Below are 17,912 nucleotides of genomic sequence, written 5' to 3' on the forward strand. Positions count from 1 at the left end.
AACAGTTATTATTTAGAGTTTATGCTGTCACTCTTGCAAAAACTCTAGAACAAATCTCTTGTACGACATTTTTATTTATTTAGCTCTTATTTTTCAATTATTAACAGGCCATAATATCTTCAAAAAATGTACCCTAATAATCAATACGTAATAAATTATACTTGTATTAAAAGAAGACCCGCTACATCTTTTATTTTTACCGACAAAAAATACCGATATAGGTAGGTACTAGTTCGGAAGAAAACTCATTTCAACAATAAATTAAGACACGTCAATCAATGTTTGACTCATTTTTTCTTATTAGTATAGAGTAAGAAAATAAAAAACTCACATATTTTTTCATTGCTTTATTCTATATTACTACTTCTAGATCGTTACAATACTAATGTCAAAAAGAAACATTACATTGATTGGTCAATTTGTTTATAAATATCACCACATTGGTCAATTGGCAATTTGGTATGGCCACTGTCATTTCTTAAAAAATACGAATACTGTCAGACAAAAGTGGCTGTTCAAATGCAGTGTTTTCTGGTAGAAGTTCTTTAGTTTAGTAGTTCTTTAGTTAGTAATAACTGTAATAAAGCGAAAAGACCTGTAAACGATATACAAATTTAAAAACTAAGTTTTGCTTGAGAATTCCAGACGTTAACATGCCTCTCAATTTGCAAGGGGTACGACAATACTTAAGTGAATTAAGGAATTCTGGGGGCTTACACAAAGATCAAGCCGAGAAGTGAGTTTTACTATTTTTATTATTATTTCGGCTAGTTAGTTAGCTAGTTTCAGCTCTTTTATCATATAGTTTTTCTATTTTTTTACATAAATATTTTTATATACAATATGTTGTATGAATAGGTTAAGGAAAATAAATAAAATACTATTCCTGTATGTCTCAAAAAGTACAGATGTCATGTAAAAGAGTTATTTAAAAATTGTGTTTGTATGGAATTTTTTTCAAAAGTAGGTTGTATGTTATTGTACATATTTTCAGATACCGGAATGTTTTACTAGAAATAATTAAGAATAATGATAATGAACTTGCCGAAAGCCTAAAAGCCTTTATAGAAGCGAGTAAGTACATAATGTAACCAAATAATGTTATTAAAAAATTATAAATTTACCTGGTATTATTTTAGATACTAATATCATAAATGTTAAACTCATACATTACCTAATTTATACCAAACATCAAATATAATATCAGATAAATTGTTAAAATGAATTATAAAAGAAGAAATGGCTTTCATAAAGTTAATATTTTGTGGAAAATTTTTGTATTTGCTTCAATGATAATGTTGTTTAAAGGCAAGAAAGCAATCAACCCTTTGTGCCCTCTCACCAAATACATTGTGGTCTTTGATGGGACATCAAACCATGCCAGTGATTTGGTAAAGTTACAACTTATTTTCTTAGAGAAGTAATTTATCTGTCTATTATTACAGTTGTAAATGAGAATGTAAGTCTGGTAATATCCCGGCAACTTCTGACAGATGTCAGCACTCACTTATCTCTACTACCAGATCCTATCTCGCAAGAAGTTTCTCATTTCAGTTTAGATGTTATCCAGCCTAGAGTTATTTCTTTTGAAGAACAGGTAATGGCATGTAAATTTTACCCAACTGGTGTTAATTTCAAAAAAAACTTAACATTTATGTTATAAATTTACAAAATGTCATAAATATATATTTTAGGTTGCAAGTATTAGACAACATTTGGCAGACATATATGAGCGTAATCAAAACTGGAAGGAAGCTGCCAATGTACTGGTTGGCATTCCTTTAGAGACTGGTCAAAAGTATGTATTTATATCTTATTCTAGAAATAGAAAATAGATTGATGATAAAATTTTGTTAAATAGTTATCAAAAGGATATTAAAAGAAGTGACAAAAACTACTACAGGCCACATCACAATTTAAATTTTTTGAATTAATTTGAAACTTTACCTATTATTATACAAAGATAAATAGACTTTGTTAATTAATTAATTAATAAGTAAAGAAAGTAATACATTTATATTGCCATAAAACATATGCATATGAAGGTCATAAGAACATGAACTAAGTGTCATAAGAATAAGTTGATTACAATTGTTGTCAAACTTATGATCTAAATACTTGTTTTGTTAAATACTGAGTCAAGTTTGTGAAGTCCTTTTTTCCTTATACAAACAACATTCACAAGATTTTTTAGAATTAAGTAGATGAACTTCTTGCACCTACCAATAAGAATTATTATATGGGCATGATACACACCAAGTATTTTGCGTCATGACTTTAAACTAATTTAGTTTAAAAACATTACAGACAGTACTCTGTTGACTACAAACTGGAGACATATTTGAAAATAGCCCGACTTTACTTAGAAGTTGATGACCCCGTGCAGGCAGAGGCATTTGTTAACCGAGCATCGTTACTACAGGCTGAAACCACTAATGAACAATTGCAGATTTATTATAAAGTATGTTATGCTCGGGTACTGGATTATAGGCGGTAAGTATAATTTAAACTATAGGTAACAGGACTAAACTCAAAACTTGGCCAGGCCACTTCATTTCTTAACTTAGACAAATGTGTCAGGCATGCAAAGGCAAAAGCCAATCAAATATACCTTTTGGTTGGATTTTAAATTTTTGTTTATACATATTTTTATTTACCTATTATTATTGCTATTTTTTTTTAGATATTACTTTTTATTAGTTATAGTAACGTAATTTTGCGTTTTTTTGTTTTTTTTGTTATGTGTATGTTTTTGAATAAGGTAATAAAGTATAAATAAATAAATAGACAGTTATATGTTGAGCGAGGGAACACCAGTAAAATTAGTAAAACTTTCAATAAAATGATGATAACTATAATTTACTTTATATCCACCAGTTCTTCTCTTCCGTTCTACGCCCTTGATTTGAGAACTGGCAGTAAATGTAAAATTAGACTCATTCAATGAATTTTTTTTTTTTTGACGTTCATAAGTGTACATTATGTTACCTATATGAATAAATGATTTTTGTTTGTTTGTTTGTCTAATCAAAATAACTGGTGAAACTAGTTTTTATAAAAAAATCTTTATGATTTTAGAAAATTCATAGAAGCAGCACAGAGATACAATGAATTATCATACCGTAACATAATCCATGAAGATGAAAGAATGACTTGCCTTAGAAATGCACTGATTTGTACAGTATTAGCTTCAGCAGGTATGTAATTTTTATTACACATTGCCTTATTTGGTTAACCGTAATGAAATTACACTAGAACCGTAGAGTACAGAACTAGGTGAGCTTCTAAAATAACTAAAGAGAGAAGGCATTAACGTGAAGTCCTTAAGTGCGAGCGAAACAGAATATCAGTTTTTCTATCTCTATTAATTGTGTATTGGGTTTTATTGGTATGCCACTGAGCCCTTGGTGGCAAACAAATGCCTGATAAATCTTAAGACTTTATCCTTTTAATAGGTGCATTTAAAGTGTCAGTCATGATGAATTGTTGCATAATTGGCTGTAAAAACCGTAGTAAACGTAAAGAACCAAACAATGTTGGTGGCATATAGATATACATTATGAAGTTATGTCATTTGCTATCTTACACGCTCTATGATGATGCCTGGTCTATATAAAGGTCCGTCTACGACTTGATAACATGACATCTTTGGTGATATTCCGGCACAGATCACCTAATTGCTTAATTAATTAACAAATGATCACAAAACAGATACAGAAATATGAGGCGGAGACCTAAAAAGGTTGTAGCGCCACTGAATTTTTTTTCTTACGTTATTTAATAATCAGATTTATATAATATTACTAGCTGACCCGGCAAACGTTGTTTTGCCATGTTTTTGTGCCAAAAAATTAAAGTTTATAATTATCAAAAAAAACATAAGGGATGATTGTAGAGGGGTGAAAATTTAGGGTTGCATGTTGTTCGATTCTCAGACCTACCCAATACGCACACAAAATTTCATGAGAATGGTTCGAGCCGTTTCGGAGGAGTTCGGATACTAACCCTGTGACACAAGAATTTTATATATAAGATGATTATTTAGAATAGGTAAGCATTAAAGTGTTTTTTATTTATTTAAGCATTCTTTATGATTTTTCAGGTCAGCAAAGGTCACGAATGTTGGCGACACTATTCAAGGATGAGCGGTGTCAACAATTGCCAGCGTTCTCCATACTTGAGAAAATGTATCTTGACCGAATTATCCGGAGATCAGAATTACATGAGTTTGAAGCCCTCATGCAAACTCATCAAAAGGTAATCATTATTTTAGGGATTTATTTATTAATAAAAAGTATATTTCTATATTATATGTTTACTTACACCAACATACCATAAATGTTGTAAAAAAACCTGAAATAAATAATTTTATTAAGAATGTTATTTATCTTGGTTTTTTAAAAAGAAGAATTTTCAGGCCTAAAAATTAATGTTGCCAAAAATTAATTGAAATAATTAAAAAATATTTTCTCTAAAATAATAGTAAATACGAGTAAAATTACATGGTACAATAATAAACAATAAAAAAAATAAGTTTTTACACTCAATCAAGATAACGAGAAGAACTTTTTTTTACCAATAGATAGATACTTAAAATAATTAAATATTATGATAAAAAAATCTATAATTTTACAACAATTACTTACATAGAGTTAACAATGGAAAATTAAATTTTTACTAATAATATTTAAAATTTGTCTCGTAGGCCACAACCCCAGATGGATCTTCTATTTTGGATCGAGCAGTATTTGAGCATAACCTGCTATCTGCAAGCAAATTGTACAATAATATAACCTTTGAAGAATTGGGGGCTTTGTTGGAGACTCCGCCCTCGAGGGCGGAACGCATTGCGAGTCAGATGATCAGTGAGAAAAGGATGAATGGTCATATAGATCAAATTAACTCCATTGTCCATTTTGAAAGTAAGATTTAGTATACTAGTTGTGTGCTGCGGTGTCACCCGCGTTAGTTACGGCGTGTGTCACGCCTAATCCAACAAAAATAATCTTTCAATTCGAATCTGAAGAGATTTCGAGGCCAAACTATTTTACCCAATTTTGCAACCTTTTCATTGATCGTCCACCTTTAGATCGTATTATATGTCGCAGTAAAGTAGTTAAATCAGATAGTAAATTAAATCTCTAGTCAGGTAATTAAATATCGATATTCGATGAAGTCGCTAAAGTTCCGTCAGACAAGTGAGTTCACGAAACTCGTAACGACTTTCCTAAACATTCCTAGGCGACAAAGCTAACCTTACCTACATATCCATTTACAAAAAAAAGCAAAACACAGAATTTCCAAGCTGTCAGTTCTTCATGATCACACCGATGTAGCATTATTAATCAACACGCTGGCTTTCGGTCAGCGTTTTCGCTGATTCATTCAAAATATATGCAAGTTTATTGAATATCGATCTTTAATTAACTGTCTAGAGATTGAATTAACTCTCCGATTTAACTTTACTGCGACATATAGATCATTTTTAGACCTCATCCCCGAGGTCGTAGGTTCTAAACTCAGCTGTGCACTTATCGACTTCTATGTGCGCATTCGACATGTTGATGGCTGGAAATTTCCACAGTCCGTTTCACAAGGCATTTTCTTTTGCGAACTAGCGAACTGTGGAATCGACTACCGGCGGGGATCGTCCCTGAGAGATAGGACCCCAAACAATTCAATATTCGAGCGTACTCCTCCCTTAAAGGCCGGCAACGCACCCACTAAAAGTGGGTGTCTTTGGGCTGAGATGACTGCATTTTTAGGCGTCCCGCAGTCGTTTGCCTCCCTATAATATATTAAAAAATGTGCCAGGCACAGAAATCTGAGGCCTAGACCTAAAAAGTTTATTTATTAAATAGTCTGAGTGTTTGTGAGTGAAACTTTTGACTATGCTTTTATTGAGGTATTAGTTTCTTTGTAGTTTTAGTTATAAAATTTGCGTTTTAACTATATATCTATTATCTTGCTATATTATTATGTTCTAATAATTCGCGTTTATACACTATAATATATAGTATAACCATAACACAAAACTCTGACTGCTAGATAAAACTAAGAAAAAACTTTTACCTTGACTTCACCAATCAATTAGTTCTAGAAATTACTGCCTGGATTATGGCGTCCTGGGACTGGTTTTTGTAAAATGTTGCCTAAGGGTTTTTATAAGGGTGCGTTTAAGTATTACGTCACGCAATTTTTGGAGATTCTTGGACCTCCAAAAAATGGAGGGGGGCTATGCAACGCGCTGATACGCTTTTCTGTGTCCAATAAACGTTTCGTTACCACCCAGCGACTCATTAAACCTAAAAGTTGCCATTTATTTGGTGTAAAGTATCGGAAAGTCGGAAATCATATTAAAAATACGCATAATTCAAGGGAGGGGGGGTCCCCCTTTTAATTTAGATTTACTAAGAAGACTTTACATTAACATATTTAAAAAATTTCAGCACGTGATATATTACCTCAATGGGATAAACAAATTCAAAGTCTTTGCTACCAAGTTAATAGTCTTATTGAAAAGATCGCAGCCGCTGAACCGGAATGGATGGCGAAGCTCATGGAAGAAGAGATGATACAATAGACTGTTTTGTTTTTAAATAAATTTTCTTTATAACCACTTCTTTAATTGTTGTCATTATATAGGTATCTACACAGTAAATCATGTACTTTTAGAATAAATACTAAAAGCATATACTTTCTGTTTATATATATATATAAAAAATTCTTAGACAGAAAATAAATACTTGATAAGCCTGAGTAAGATTAATTTCATCGGGTCATTAGTACTTTGAGGCAATGAGCGTAAACTACTTCGCTATGGGCGTTAAGTAGAAGTAACAAATACCATGTATAACCAAAAAGTAATAAGGAATCTTCTGTGTCAGTAAACAATTTTTTTTTTCGGTGTGTATACCAAAACCTTATTGGTACAATTAAATAAATATTTAAAATACACCTCAAAAAAACTTCACAAAAAGTAATTATTAAGGTAGCCTTATTTATGAGAACCCAAATTCCTAACCAACGGAATCTTATTTGGTTTATAGGGGAAAAACAAAATTGGGAAGGAAGGTTGAGCACCAAATTGTACATCTGTAGATTAAAAATGTGAACTAATAAACGAATTGTCTTTCGGAAACCTATTTTTGACATACCACCAAAGCAATAATAAATTCAATGTTTTTTGATAATAAATTCAGTGATGTACGTTTAGAAAACTAGTCCGTCTTGTGAATAATAACATTCACACTATTCTAGTGAATGATAGTTATTTATAATCATTGCAGTTGGATTGTATTCAACATTTAATATGTTGCACTCATCATCATAAATTATAGTGCGTGAAAATGCGAAGGTAATAAGATCGAAATAAAATATACAAAGTTAACTAAAATCTATGAGTTCTACTTGACTTGTATTTATCCTATAATTTAATGAAATAGTATTATATAATTTGCGTTTTTTGTCAAATTCAGAGTTTCCCAAACTTTTTTGTATCTTAGACCCCTTGCTATGTTTTTCCGTGTTGGGTAGACCCCCTACTTACCTGATATTGATTTCCTGTGAATTTCTAACTGTAGTAAAGTTAAGTATTAAAAACTTAAAGTAAAAACACATGTTCATTTAATTATTGGATTTAATTTTTTTTTTGTTTTTACAAGTTCAAAATGTATTGCGACCACAAAGTGATTACCAAAATCCTACAACAACTTACACAATTTTATAAACTTATAATAACTTTTTTACTTCATAGGTACTTTTATAAATATTGTATATGTTTTGATATTATAAGATAGTAAACTATCAGTGTATGTGTTGAGATCCACTATTGTGGACACCAAATTTTTTTTTTTTCACTGACGTAGACCCCTTGCAGGTTGTCATAGACTCTAGGGGTCTACCAGGCCTAGACCACTTTGGGAATCACTGGTCAAATTCATGTTTGCAAAATGTTACAGCCTTCATTCCGTAAACAGGTTAATAAATGTTTCTTCCTTGGGTTATAGGCTAACCACTAAACCAACTAATACTTATTATGTACCAGTTATTAAGCATACATGGTAGGGCATAAATAAAACTACAAAATTGATTCCAACAGACTATTCATTATTTATTCTCAATCAAGGAACACACCATAGGTGCTTATTTACAACGCGGTATGACTTTCATTTGAATGTATATTTATTTAGCGACAACATGCGTGCTTACTGAAAACTATAAGGAGCGTTCGACACAAGTGAAATCTGAAAACAATTTTATTGTTCATTTACACAGAGCGCACGAGTTTCGTTTGATTTTGCGGTATACATTTGTTATATAACAGTAAGTGGCATTATCTACATGTCTAGTGAATGTCAAAGGAGGCCTAGGGCTCCAGCTCTAGAGCGACTCCGACCTTGTGACCGCCGGCGTTGAAGTTCTGGCCATCGACGGCGGCGGACAGAGTTAGGGTCACGCCTGAAAAACAAATTATTTATCAATCAATAAAAAAAATGTATATGGCTTAATTAATTAAAGAATCAAGACCATCGGATAAAAGTAAATTAGTTCACCAATGATACAATTAATTTATATTCTTATAAATTAAGATACAGTTTTAAATATCGTAAGCCTAAAATCATTTTTTATCATATCTGAATTAATATTTGCAATGGATTTTTGCGTGTGTCTATCATCATCTTAAAACTAGATAGGGTAAGATAACGCCATGACAAATGATAAGAAACAAAAATTATTTTGCTCATGTAAAAATGACAATTTATTAGATTTGAAATCAACCAATTTTAATGAGATGAAATAGTGATTTCACCTTTTCTGATAATTTTTGTTATTCTTTGGTATTAGTTAGCAAGAAATATTCACGTTTAAAAAAAACCTAAGTAATTGCTTCAAATTTCTTTAAAAATTATATACTTGAAAAGTAAATTACATAAAAAATGTGTAGTAATTACCTGGGCGCAACTTTTGTTGGTAACCAAGTCCAATGAGGGACTTGTTGTTGATCTTAGCGTGAAGTGAGGCATCTTGGTCCAAGGCAAACTTAGCACCAACACCAAAGAGGGTGTCAGTAGAGCCAGAAGACCACTTCATGCTAACACCACAGTCCAATTTGTCTGACACCTTCTGGTAGATGGAGCCACCAAAGTCCTTTCCATTGTCGCTGAAATTAATAATGACATCCTTTCATTGAATATAAAAAATAACAAAAGGTAATCTTCATATTATATTATGTAGCTGAAAAATATATTATATCTAAATGTCCTAAACAATATAAATTTAATTTAATACAAAGTATCTCAATTAGTGTTATTAATTTTTTGTATTCTAAATTTAAATAGTATAAAAAACTCTATAATCTGCTACTCCTTAAGTTTCAAAATCTAATATAATTTTAGCTTGCTAGCATCAGTAACAATGAAACACATTTTCCATGCATTATGTAATCATATGTTCCAATTTCGCAAACAATAGGACATTATCCTTGTAAAAAGCAAATAGTAATTATTTTCATGCAGTATTTATAAATATATTTCTTCATTAGCATACTTACACATTGGTGTGCAGAGCAAAATCATTGGTCTGGTATCCGAAAGCAAAGTTGTTCTTTGAGAACTTGGCCTTTTGTGTATCAAACTGTGTGTTAGCTCCTGCGAGCCAGCCTTGGTACTTGAGAACAGCTGCTACATCAACAACTGGGCCAGCCAAGTCCAAATCTACGTTAGTGTTGACTGCCACTGTTTCATTGGCAAAGGAGGTCTTCAGCTTGCCAGTTTTGCTTCTATAATGATACAATTTATGAACAAAAATGAAATACTTATAGGTAATAAAATACAAGCATATATTAAATTGCTAATGTATAAAATTTAGTCATTTGTAAAATTAATTATCAGTTCTCACCCTGTCTGTGGTGCAAAAGTGCCCTCAAGGGTAACTTTTAATCCCTGGGCAATTTTGTCCTGGATGGTGATGTCAGTGGCAAGTGTGTTGTCTGTGTTCCATTTCTCTGTAAATGTTAGCCCATAGTCCTTTACTGCATACTTTGACGAAAGGCTGCCGAATACCTAAAAATTTTAGACAATATAAATTTGAGGTTTCTTTATTTAAAATATCAATATGTAAAGGATTTTTAAATAATACATAGAAAAGTTACTGGTTATTAACCAAAGCTCACCTTTCCACTTTCTTGATTGGATGTGATACCACTGGTAAACTCAACACCCGATTCACTCTTGGTCTTCAGGTCAAGTTTGAACACACCAAAGTGGTATCCCTTGGAGAAGACATCATTGGCCTTCTTTCCAAGATCAGCATAGTGTGGGGGAGACATTCTCTACAAAAATATCAGACAAAAAGTGTAAAAACAATATTCATTAAATTTCTTAAACTTAAATATCTTTGGTCAGCAAATCCATGTCATACAATTTGGCTGAATTTACACATCCCACTTAACGTTCGCCTTCATTCAAGGTATTGACGATTACATAACGTGCGAATATTGGAATTGCAACTTTGTCAAGCATCTTGATATCACAGTGAATTAAATTGTTATATTCGACTATAAAGAAATCGATATCATGCGAGCCGTATTGGAGGCCATAAACTTGACCTTACGCCAAAATAATATCTAAAATAGAGGCCGCTTCGAAACAATTACTTACTGTAAAGTTACACCACACTTTTAATTTGATTATACACACATGATTTAATCAGTATTACAGTAAAAGGTATAATAGAAAGTCAATTGCAAAAGTCCAAAATGAGCAAATATGAATTTATTAAAGAAATCGGTGAATTATACAAAAATATCAAAATCACGTGTGTGACGTAGGCCCGGCTATTACGTACAGCTGCCATTAAATCTATTTGCATGCAGTATGACTTATAAAACAATTCAAGCTTAATCTACAGCATTAATGTATACTTACTATATTAAATTAATTCACTGATAGTAATAGGACAAAAAGAATTCTGAGAATTCTTGGCAATAACTTCACCTCCAGCACTGACTGCACCACAAGACAATTCTAGTTTGCGCCTTGCGGAAACGTCAGAGGTAGAGGGCGTGACAGTGCCGGATATGGTAATATTGATAAATCGTTTTGATATTAAATTATTTTAAGTAAAAGAATTTCAAAGAATATTTAAAAAAATAATAGTCTTTTTTTATTTGTTTTGTCTTAACTAATCTATGTATTTATTTATTCACATTATTTTAAATTATAAAACATAAAATAATAGTCAATGACTAAGCGATGCAGTGTTTTAAAGTTCATTGCCCTAAATGATATAGTTTTCAATAGACAAACCATTCCTCTAAGCAGAATATAATCTGTGCTGTTATATTTAAACTTTGGTCAATGTTTTGGCGGCAATTTTTAAAATCAATTAATATAAGTATTATAGTTACTTGCGATTCCTATTAAAAACGTATCTATTATCTTAATGATTGAGGTACTTTGCGAATATAAACTCGATGTAGTTTTGTGTAATAGAGACAGTATACATAATTAAGGGAAAAGGACTTACCGAACAACATTGAAATGTATAGTCAGTCAACTCATCACCATCATCACCATCATCGTCATTTTCAACCGGACAGTCTACCCTTTGACCCCATTCATCTTTACATACATCCATCTGACCCATGGAGCCATCCTTAATAATTGAATGTTCCAATACATTTTACATACAATAAATTAAAACACGCAAAAGTTAAGTTATATTTACTTTTAACTAATAAAGTGGAAAGTGCAAATAGGAATTATATCTGTGTTACAAACGAAAAATACTGAACCAATTTTATAATTCTACTATAATAATGCTTTATTATTCCGTGGTAGCACACACGATTTTTTTTTCTAAAATATAAAACAAATCCTATTGTACGACGCCGGGAAATACTCCCGGTATAATGGTACTTACAGAACGAAGGCAAGGCACTTTTTCCTTTGTTATAGCAGCAGAAATTGTTGGGAAATGTAACACTCTATTACAAACAGTAGATAAATACTCTAAAATTGACATGATTTAATAAAATAAATAATAAGAAATGGGTAATATATGTTGTTTTGGCACTTAGGGGCAGGACCACGTAGAATTTAGGACAGGTACATAATCAGTGTGGCTTAATCATAATACAATTTTAAAAGAAAATTATGCCATCATTCATTCCAAAAGACGTTTGATTGATTAGTATAAAGCATGTTTAAACGCAAAATATTTGTTTAATTTTCAGCAAAAATAGATAAGACAGACGAAAGTTCCCATGACGGCGTGCCGGACGAAATATGGCTGAAATTGTAATACTACTACTCATGTACATTTGTATTGTATTTTTATGGCACAAAATAAAGCTATATTAGTATTATTATACTATGGTACACAGTAGTACTTAATGTTAAATAAACTACCATATATCAGATTTACTCGACTCAAAACGACATGTAACACACACCCAAGAAAAATCAATTTGAACAAAACTCATAAATCATAATTAAGCTATTAAAATGTGTTCCCGAGATGGTGGCCTAAGCTTGTCACTTTTTTTACAAATTATAGAACATGAGCTTATCCACAAAAAATGGATCTATACGTTGCTATACCGCTAAGCATATAAAGATAGCCCAGTGAAATTTCGGCACCATTCTCGACGCTTTGAGATGTCTTATTATAGCCGCTTGGCCGCAAATACGCTGCAATCGTCATTAGCTTTACTAAAGCGAACTGAAAACCATATCGACATGGAAAAACATTGCGATATAGTAGAAAATGAAAAATTCGGTCGTTATCTAATTGCTAATAAGGATTTGGACGCCGGTGAAATAATATTTGCAGATACTCCTTTTGTCTTTGGGCCAAAACCAGGCAAGTGTTTCAAGCTTAATATTACTGGGCTATACCGCACTACGGAATGTGCAACCCTTTTTGAATTTCTTTAGTAGAATGTAGCTGTATAGAATAGTAACTTAATTATTTTACTGAGAAATGCGGAATTAACAACAGAACTGTAATGCTGATAATCGTAAGTATATTTAAAGTTGATTTATATTTCCTTATACATAATATATAGTGCATCTCATTTTGTTATGCTTAGATACACCACCTCTTTGCCTGGCCTGCTACTGTCCAGTTGAGAAGACATTATGCTCTCGATGTGGGTGGCCTATTTGTAGCGAAGCTTGTGAGAAAGCAGAGCAGCATCAAGCAGAATGCGACGTTTTTTTGGGTGCCAAAGTCAAGTTTCAGCCACCGGAAGATTGGAGTGCACCGTCTCCACAACTGGACTGTATCACACCCTTAAGGTATATTTCGTCCAAATAGTAGAACGCGTAAAGTAAACGCGTATTTTACTCACTGAACATCTAAAAATAGACCTGTCAAGACGATGGATCTTATATCTTTTAATAACATAATCCGTTCGCAGTAAATTATAGTTAATTTAATGTGTTTAATGTATAAGTAAGTAAGAGGCATATTTTTATCCGTTCTGTGTCCTATAAAGTATTGCTCTAAGTGGATTTCCAAAAAGTGTTGCCTAAATAATAGCTATAGATGTAATTTGTGTTATTTGACATTATAAAAACTGAACGTATACACACATTTAATTTGTTTTACACTCTATTCAGATTTATGATACTCGCGTTTTTGACATTTCAGAATGCTCATAGCAAAAGAAAAGAACCCTGATCGCTGGCAACGCGAACTAGATGTAATGGAAACCCATACAGACGAAAGAATTAAGAGACCATCATGGGAAGCTGACCAAAACAATATCGTAAATTTTTTAATTAATCACTGTGAACTTGGCACAAAATTTAATCACGATTTACTACAGAAAATCTGTGGAATATTGGCGGTAAGTATTTGATTATACGCAAGAGTCTACCTTATCATGCTAAATAATTGTTTCGGTCTATATATTGAACATATCCAGCAGAAAATTATAATTAACGTGAGAAATATAATGAGTATCTCTCATATAAATCTCAAATAAAGTGGGTAGTGTAAAACAGCAAATACAAGTTAATTTATAACTTGTTAAAAAGATTTATGATTTTGTTATTATATGTTATAGAAATATTTTTTTTTATAAACAAATAGGCTTATTTAAAGTAAAACTTACTGTCTCTTTATTCAATTTTTTAACGTTTCGATTCCAGGATTAGAAAACGTAATTTACAAAATAATTGTATTCAGTTTTCTATCTCTTACAAAATAAAGTATCGGATATCTCCAATTACTATACTCCTCCGGTAAAATTCACTTGTTTTTGCGTCGATGTCGACGACGTCGTCGAATTAAGGCGTTATTATATAATTCCCAGGTGAATGCAGTTGAAATACCCTCCAGAGGTGGTTTCAGTTCGCGCGCCATATATCCGTATTTGGCCATCGCAGCTCACAACTGTGTACCTAATATTATTCATTCTATTCAATATGATGATTTGACGTATGTAATAATTTAATATATAAATCTAGCGGTTAATTATAACAAAACTATTAGCAATATTCTTCAAAAGCACGCACTTGTCCATGGGCACTTAACATCAGGTGAGCCGTTTGTTCTATAAAAGTGACGTATTTTATTGTTTTAAAGGAAAAATTAACAAATGCGTACAAAAGGTTAACTTTATCTTAAAATCGTACTCGATAGTTACATACAAATCTAATAAGTGCGATTTGAACAGCTCTTATAGTTTCGGTCAGACGGAACTTTATTTTTGAAAATGTTTCCTTACAACGTCTAAAATCGAGTCAGAAAGGCTCCTATTGTCTGTTCCACGAATTAGATTAAGTTTATATTAACAATCAGGTTAAGCCTTCTTGTTTCCTAACATCGCACAATAATCCTAATTTATATTTGATATAGGGTTTTAGTCCGCGCAGCCGTACCAATTAAGTCCGGCGAAGCTTTATACCTAAGCTACACACACGCTCTGTCACCAACTATAATCCGACGAGAATATCTATTGGAATCTAAATATTTTAACTGCGAATGTCAGCGGTGTGCTGATTCGACAGAGTTGGGGACGCACCTAAGTACAATCAAATGCAGTAAATGTGACAACGGTGTTATATTATCCTCCAATCCATTAGGTATGTTTTGTAGCAACGACTTAATAAATGATGTTTGGTCTTCATGTTTTTTTCGGAAATATTAAAGAAATTGATAGCTGCATCGGTATTTTGTAACTTCTAATAGCAATATTAGGTTTTTGTAGCCTATTTCGATGTAGTTTTTTCCAAATCCGTAACGTCGTAATTTGAGGTCATGTGGTCAAAAAAACAAAATTGCAGTCGGAAGCGCTTTTGCTATTGAAGATAAATAAAACCGTCGCTTTATTTGATCGAATCAATATAAAATGTGACGTTGTCTGATTAATACTCTAGAGTCTAGATTATCGCAAATATTTATACTATGGTTTTAGTATAGTTGAGGAGTCATAAACTATTTAACTACTAAGGTTTGGAGGATCAATAGAGTTGTAAAAAAATCTAAGATTATATTTTTCGCGGGTTCCATATTTAAATTTAAACAATTGATGTCATTCCAACTTAAAACTTCTATTACAGATTCTGAAGCACAATGGAACTGCACAGACAAAAATTGTGGATTCAAAACATCAGCGGCAGCTATGCGAAAAATGTTAACTGTTATTCAAACAGAAGTAGATCAGTTGGATTCGTTGGAACCGGGTCCTCTTGCTATTGAACAAAGAGAGGCATTCATTAACAAGGTAGATCTATAATAATTCTATTATATTTGTAACATGTATGCTTGGGCATTGTTTTTCTATTTAATACCAGCTACAATACACAATATATCACTTGCGGAACAATGGTAATAACTTTGGATGGCTCCAGATTTGAAAGAGGGAAACCGGTGCTACAATCCGAGAATCTACACTTAATTACAAAATACACTATTTATTTCAAAACTGAAATGCAGTTTTCCCATTTATTTGGGGCCAATTGGCCTTCTTTGTGCCCCGAGGCCTCCAGACCTCCAAATCCGTCATTGTTTGTAAAGTCACAAAATATATATTTTTTATTGTATTTAGTTCGAACTTTTATGCGTCTTCGTCATTTTAATATTATTAACGATAGCTAACAGTACTGTAGTTTAAAAAGGTGAGACTTTAGGCTAATTCGATGAGTACAGTCAAAAAGCGAAGGTCAAGAGAGAAAAAGAGAAGATTAATTTCTCTTTTTTCAGTACAAATCGGTATTCCATCCTCGTCATTCGGTACTTCTATCAGTGAAATACACTCTAGCTGAGCTATATGGCCGAGTTGAGGGTTACACTATTGACGAGCTGCCTGATCTGATGCTTGAGCGTAAAGTCGAAATGTGTCGACTTGTTCTGAACACCTTGGACGTAATTCTCCCAGGGGACACAAGAATGCGAGGTAAGACACGAACTGCAATGTATAATCATTTCCCCAAGGAACCAATACCAGGACCACTTATTACACACAAATTTCATAAATAAACTAAATAAAACAGTATCATTTCATAAAGTTTAATACATTCAGCCTAAATAGAAGTGCCAATAATCACTCGGTAAACATGCGCCTATCTTATTTATATCCGTACCACACGCCGCGCTCTTAGACTAATCAATTACGCATTCGAGTAAAGGTAGGTACAAACGTACCTTTCTATGTTCTAGTTTCGTATAAACCGTAAAGGATTGTAAATAAGCTCTTTTGGTTCGATATTTAGTCTCAAATATAATATCCAATACTTGCAGTTGTTACAAGGAATTATTCCCGACAGAATGTAAAATACAGATATTACAATTTTTGGTACCACATCCTTAATATAACGACCTCCTTCCTCAGGGATATTCCTTCACATTCCGGACATTTTTTGTGAACAAGCTTTTTATAACGACTTCTCCACTATCATTAAAAAGGCATAAATATGTACAGTAACGAATTTTGTTGTCAACCAAACTAATGTTTGACTCCAACCTCCTCTCGTAGTATGTGATTCATGTCGACTGGATCCGGTACGCTTTTATTCACAAAACAGTTGTTGTTTGATGGAAGGCAATGTCGTTAAAAAGACTTTATAATGAAATGTAGGCCAACATAACAAACCTCAGTTTGGCGAAGTACATGATATAACGAATATTTACTTACCTATTCCCCTGCGATTTGTTATATCGAGGTTGCACTGTATATAGGACTAAATTTAACTATTTATTCTAATCAATTTTAATAAATTCTATAACTTATGGGAAGTTCATAGAATTTATTAAAATTAGTTTTCAAAGTTTCCTGCAGTGACATTAACAAAAAACGAAGCCGTTTTATATTCATGACTATAATTACACATATAAACATAAAGGCATTTTATTAAAAAACAAGCCAGAGCGGAAAATTTTAATGCGATTTTCCAAAAAAAACTTTTTTAAATTATTGTATTACTGAGGGTGCAATATATAGTAATGTTTTTTTCAGGGATGATGCTCTATGAGCTACACGCACCACTTATGTATTTAGCAAGGAGTGAATTTGGGTCTGGTTTTCTAATAAAAGAGCAACTTAAAGATAAACTACGAGAGCCACTACAATGCTTGGCTGATGCTGCAAGAATCCTACAAAGGGAAGATCCTCAAAGTCCTGAAGGAATTATAGGAAATATTGCCTACCAATCCATGGAACAACTAAAACTTAGTTTAGAAACTCTATGAACGTTTCTGTTTTAGTTTGCTAAATCAATGGAAATGTATATCTGAATTAGTTTCAAAAAAGTTGGCTTCTATATTTGTATTAGGTTTGTTCTCATATGCAGAGGCATTATTTTATTTGATACAATGATCAATGTTGTCTTTGATACTTAAAATATTTCAATGACTGTAATGTTACTCGGAATATAAGTGTTTTTCATTAAAAAATCATT

General features: G+C 32.3%; 3 protein-coding genes across 3 annotated transcripts; 2 read left to right on the forward strand and 1 right to left on the reverse strand.

Moving 5' to 3' along the window:
• The first annotated feature begins 480 nt into the window (after nt 1-480).
• LOC111001643 (COP9 signalosome complex subunit 4) lies at nt 481-6,623 on the forward strand. Its single transcript, XM_022271591.2, has 9 exons — nt 481-736; nt 995-1,074; nt 1,446-1,597; nt 1,695-1,798; nt 2,308-2,493; nt 3,079-3,197; nt 4,103-4,257; nt 4,706-4,922; nt 6,450-6,623. The coding sequence occupies exons 1-9, from the start codon at nt 654-656 to the stop codon at nt 6,581-6,583; spliced, it is 1,230 nt and encodes a 409-aa protein (XP_022127283.1). The 5' UTR covers nt 481-653; the 3' UTR covers nt 6,584-6,623.
• A 1,465-nt stretch (nt 6,624-8,088) lies between these two features.
• LOC111001634 (voltage-dependent anion-selective channel) lies at nt 8,089-11,083 on the reverse strand. The gene is made up of 6 exons (XM_022271579.2): nt 10,929-11,083; nt 10,175-10,333; nt 9,901-10,064; nt 9,554-9,781; nt 8,955-9,163; nt 8,089-8,460 (listed from the first exon to the last, which is right to left on the reverse strand). The coding sequence occupies exons 2-6, from the start codon at nt 10,328-10,330 to the stop codon at nt 8,369-8,371; spliced, it is 849 nt and encodes a 282-aa protein (XP_022127271.1). The 5' UTR covers nt 10,331-10,333; nt 10,929-11,083; the 3' UTR covers nt 8,089-8,368.
• A 1,578-nt stretch (nt 11,084-12,661) lies between these two features.
• On the forward strand, nt 12,662-17,885 carry LOC111001644 (SET domain-containing protein SmydA-8). Its single transcript, XM_022271592.2, has 8 exons — nt 12,662-12,867; nt 13,097-13,304; nt 13,660-13,858; nt 14,327-14,451; nt 14,872-15,098; nt 15,576-15,739; nt 16,219-16,411; nt 17,471-17,885. Exons 1-8 carry the CDS (start codon nt 12,663-12,665, stop codon nt 17,701-17,703), a joined length of 1,554 nt encoding a protein of 517 aa, XP_022127284.2. The 5' UTR covers nt 12,662; the 3' UTR covers nt 17,704-17,885.
• Nucleotides 17,886-17,912: the final 27 nt, after the last annotated feature.

This window comes from Pieris rapae, chromosome 19 (genome assembly GCF_905147795.1).
Source record: "Pieris rapae chromosome 19, ilPieRapa1.1, whole genome shotgun sequence".
In the NCBI taxonomy this organism is placed as follows: Eukaryota; Metazoa; Arthropoda; class Insecta; order Lepidoptera; family Pieridae; genus Pieris; species Pieris rapae.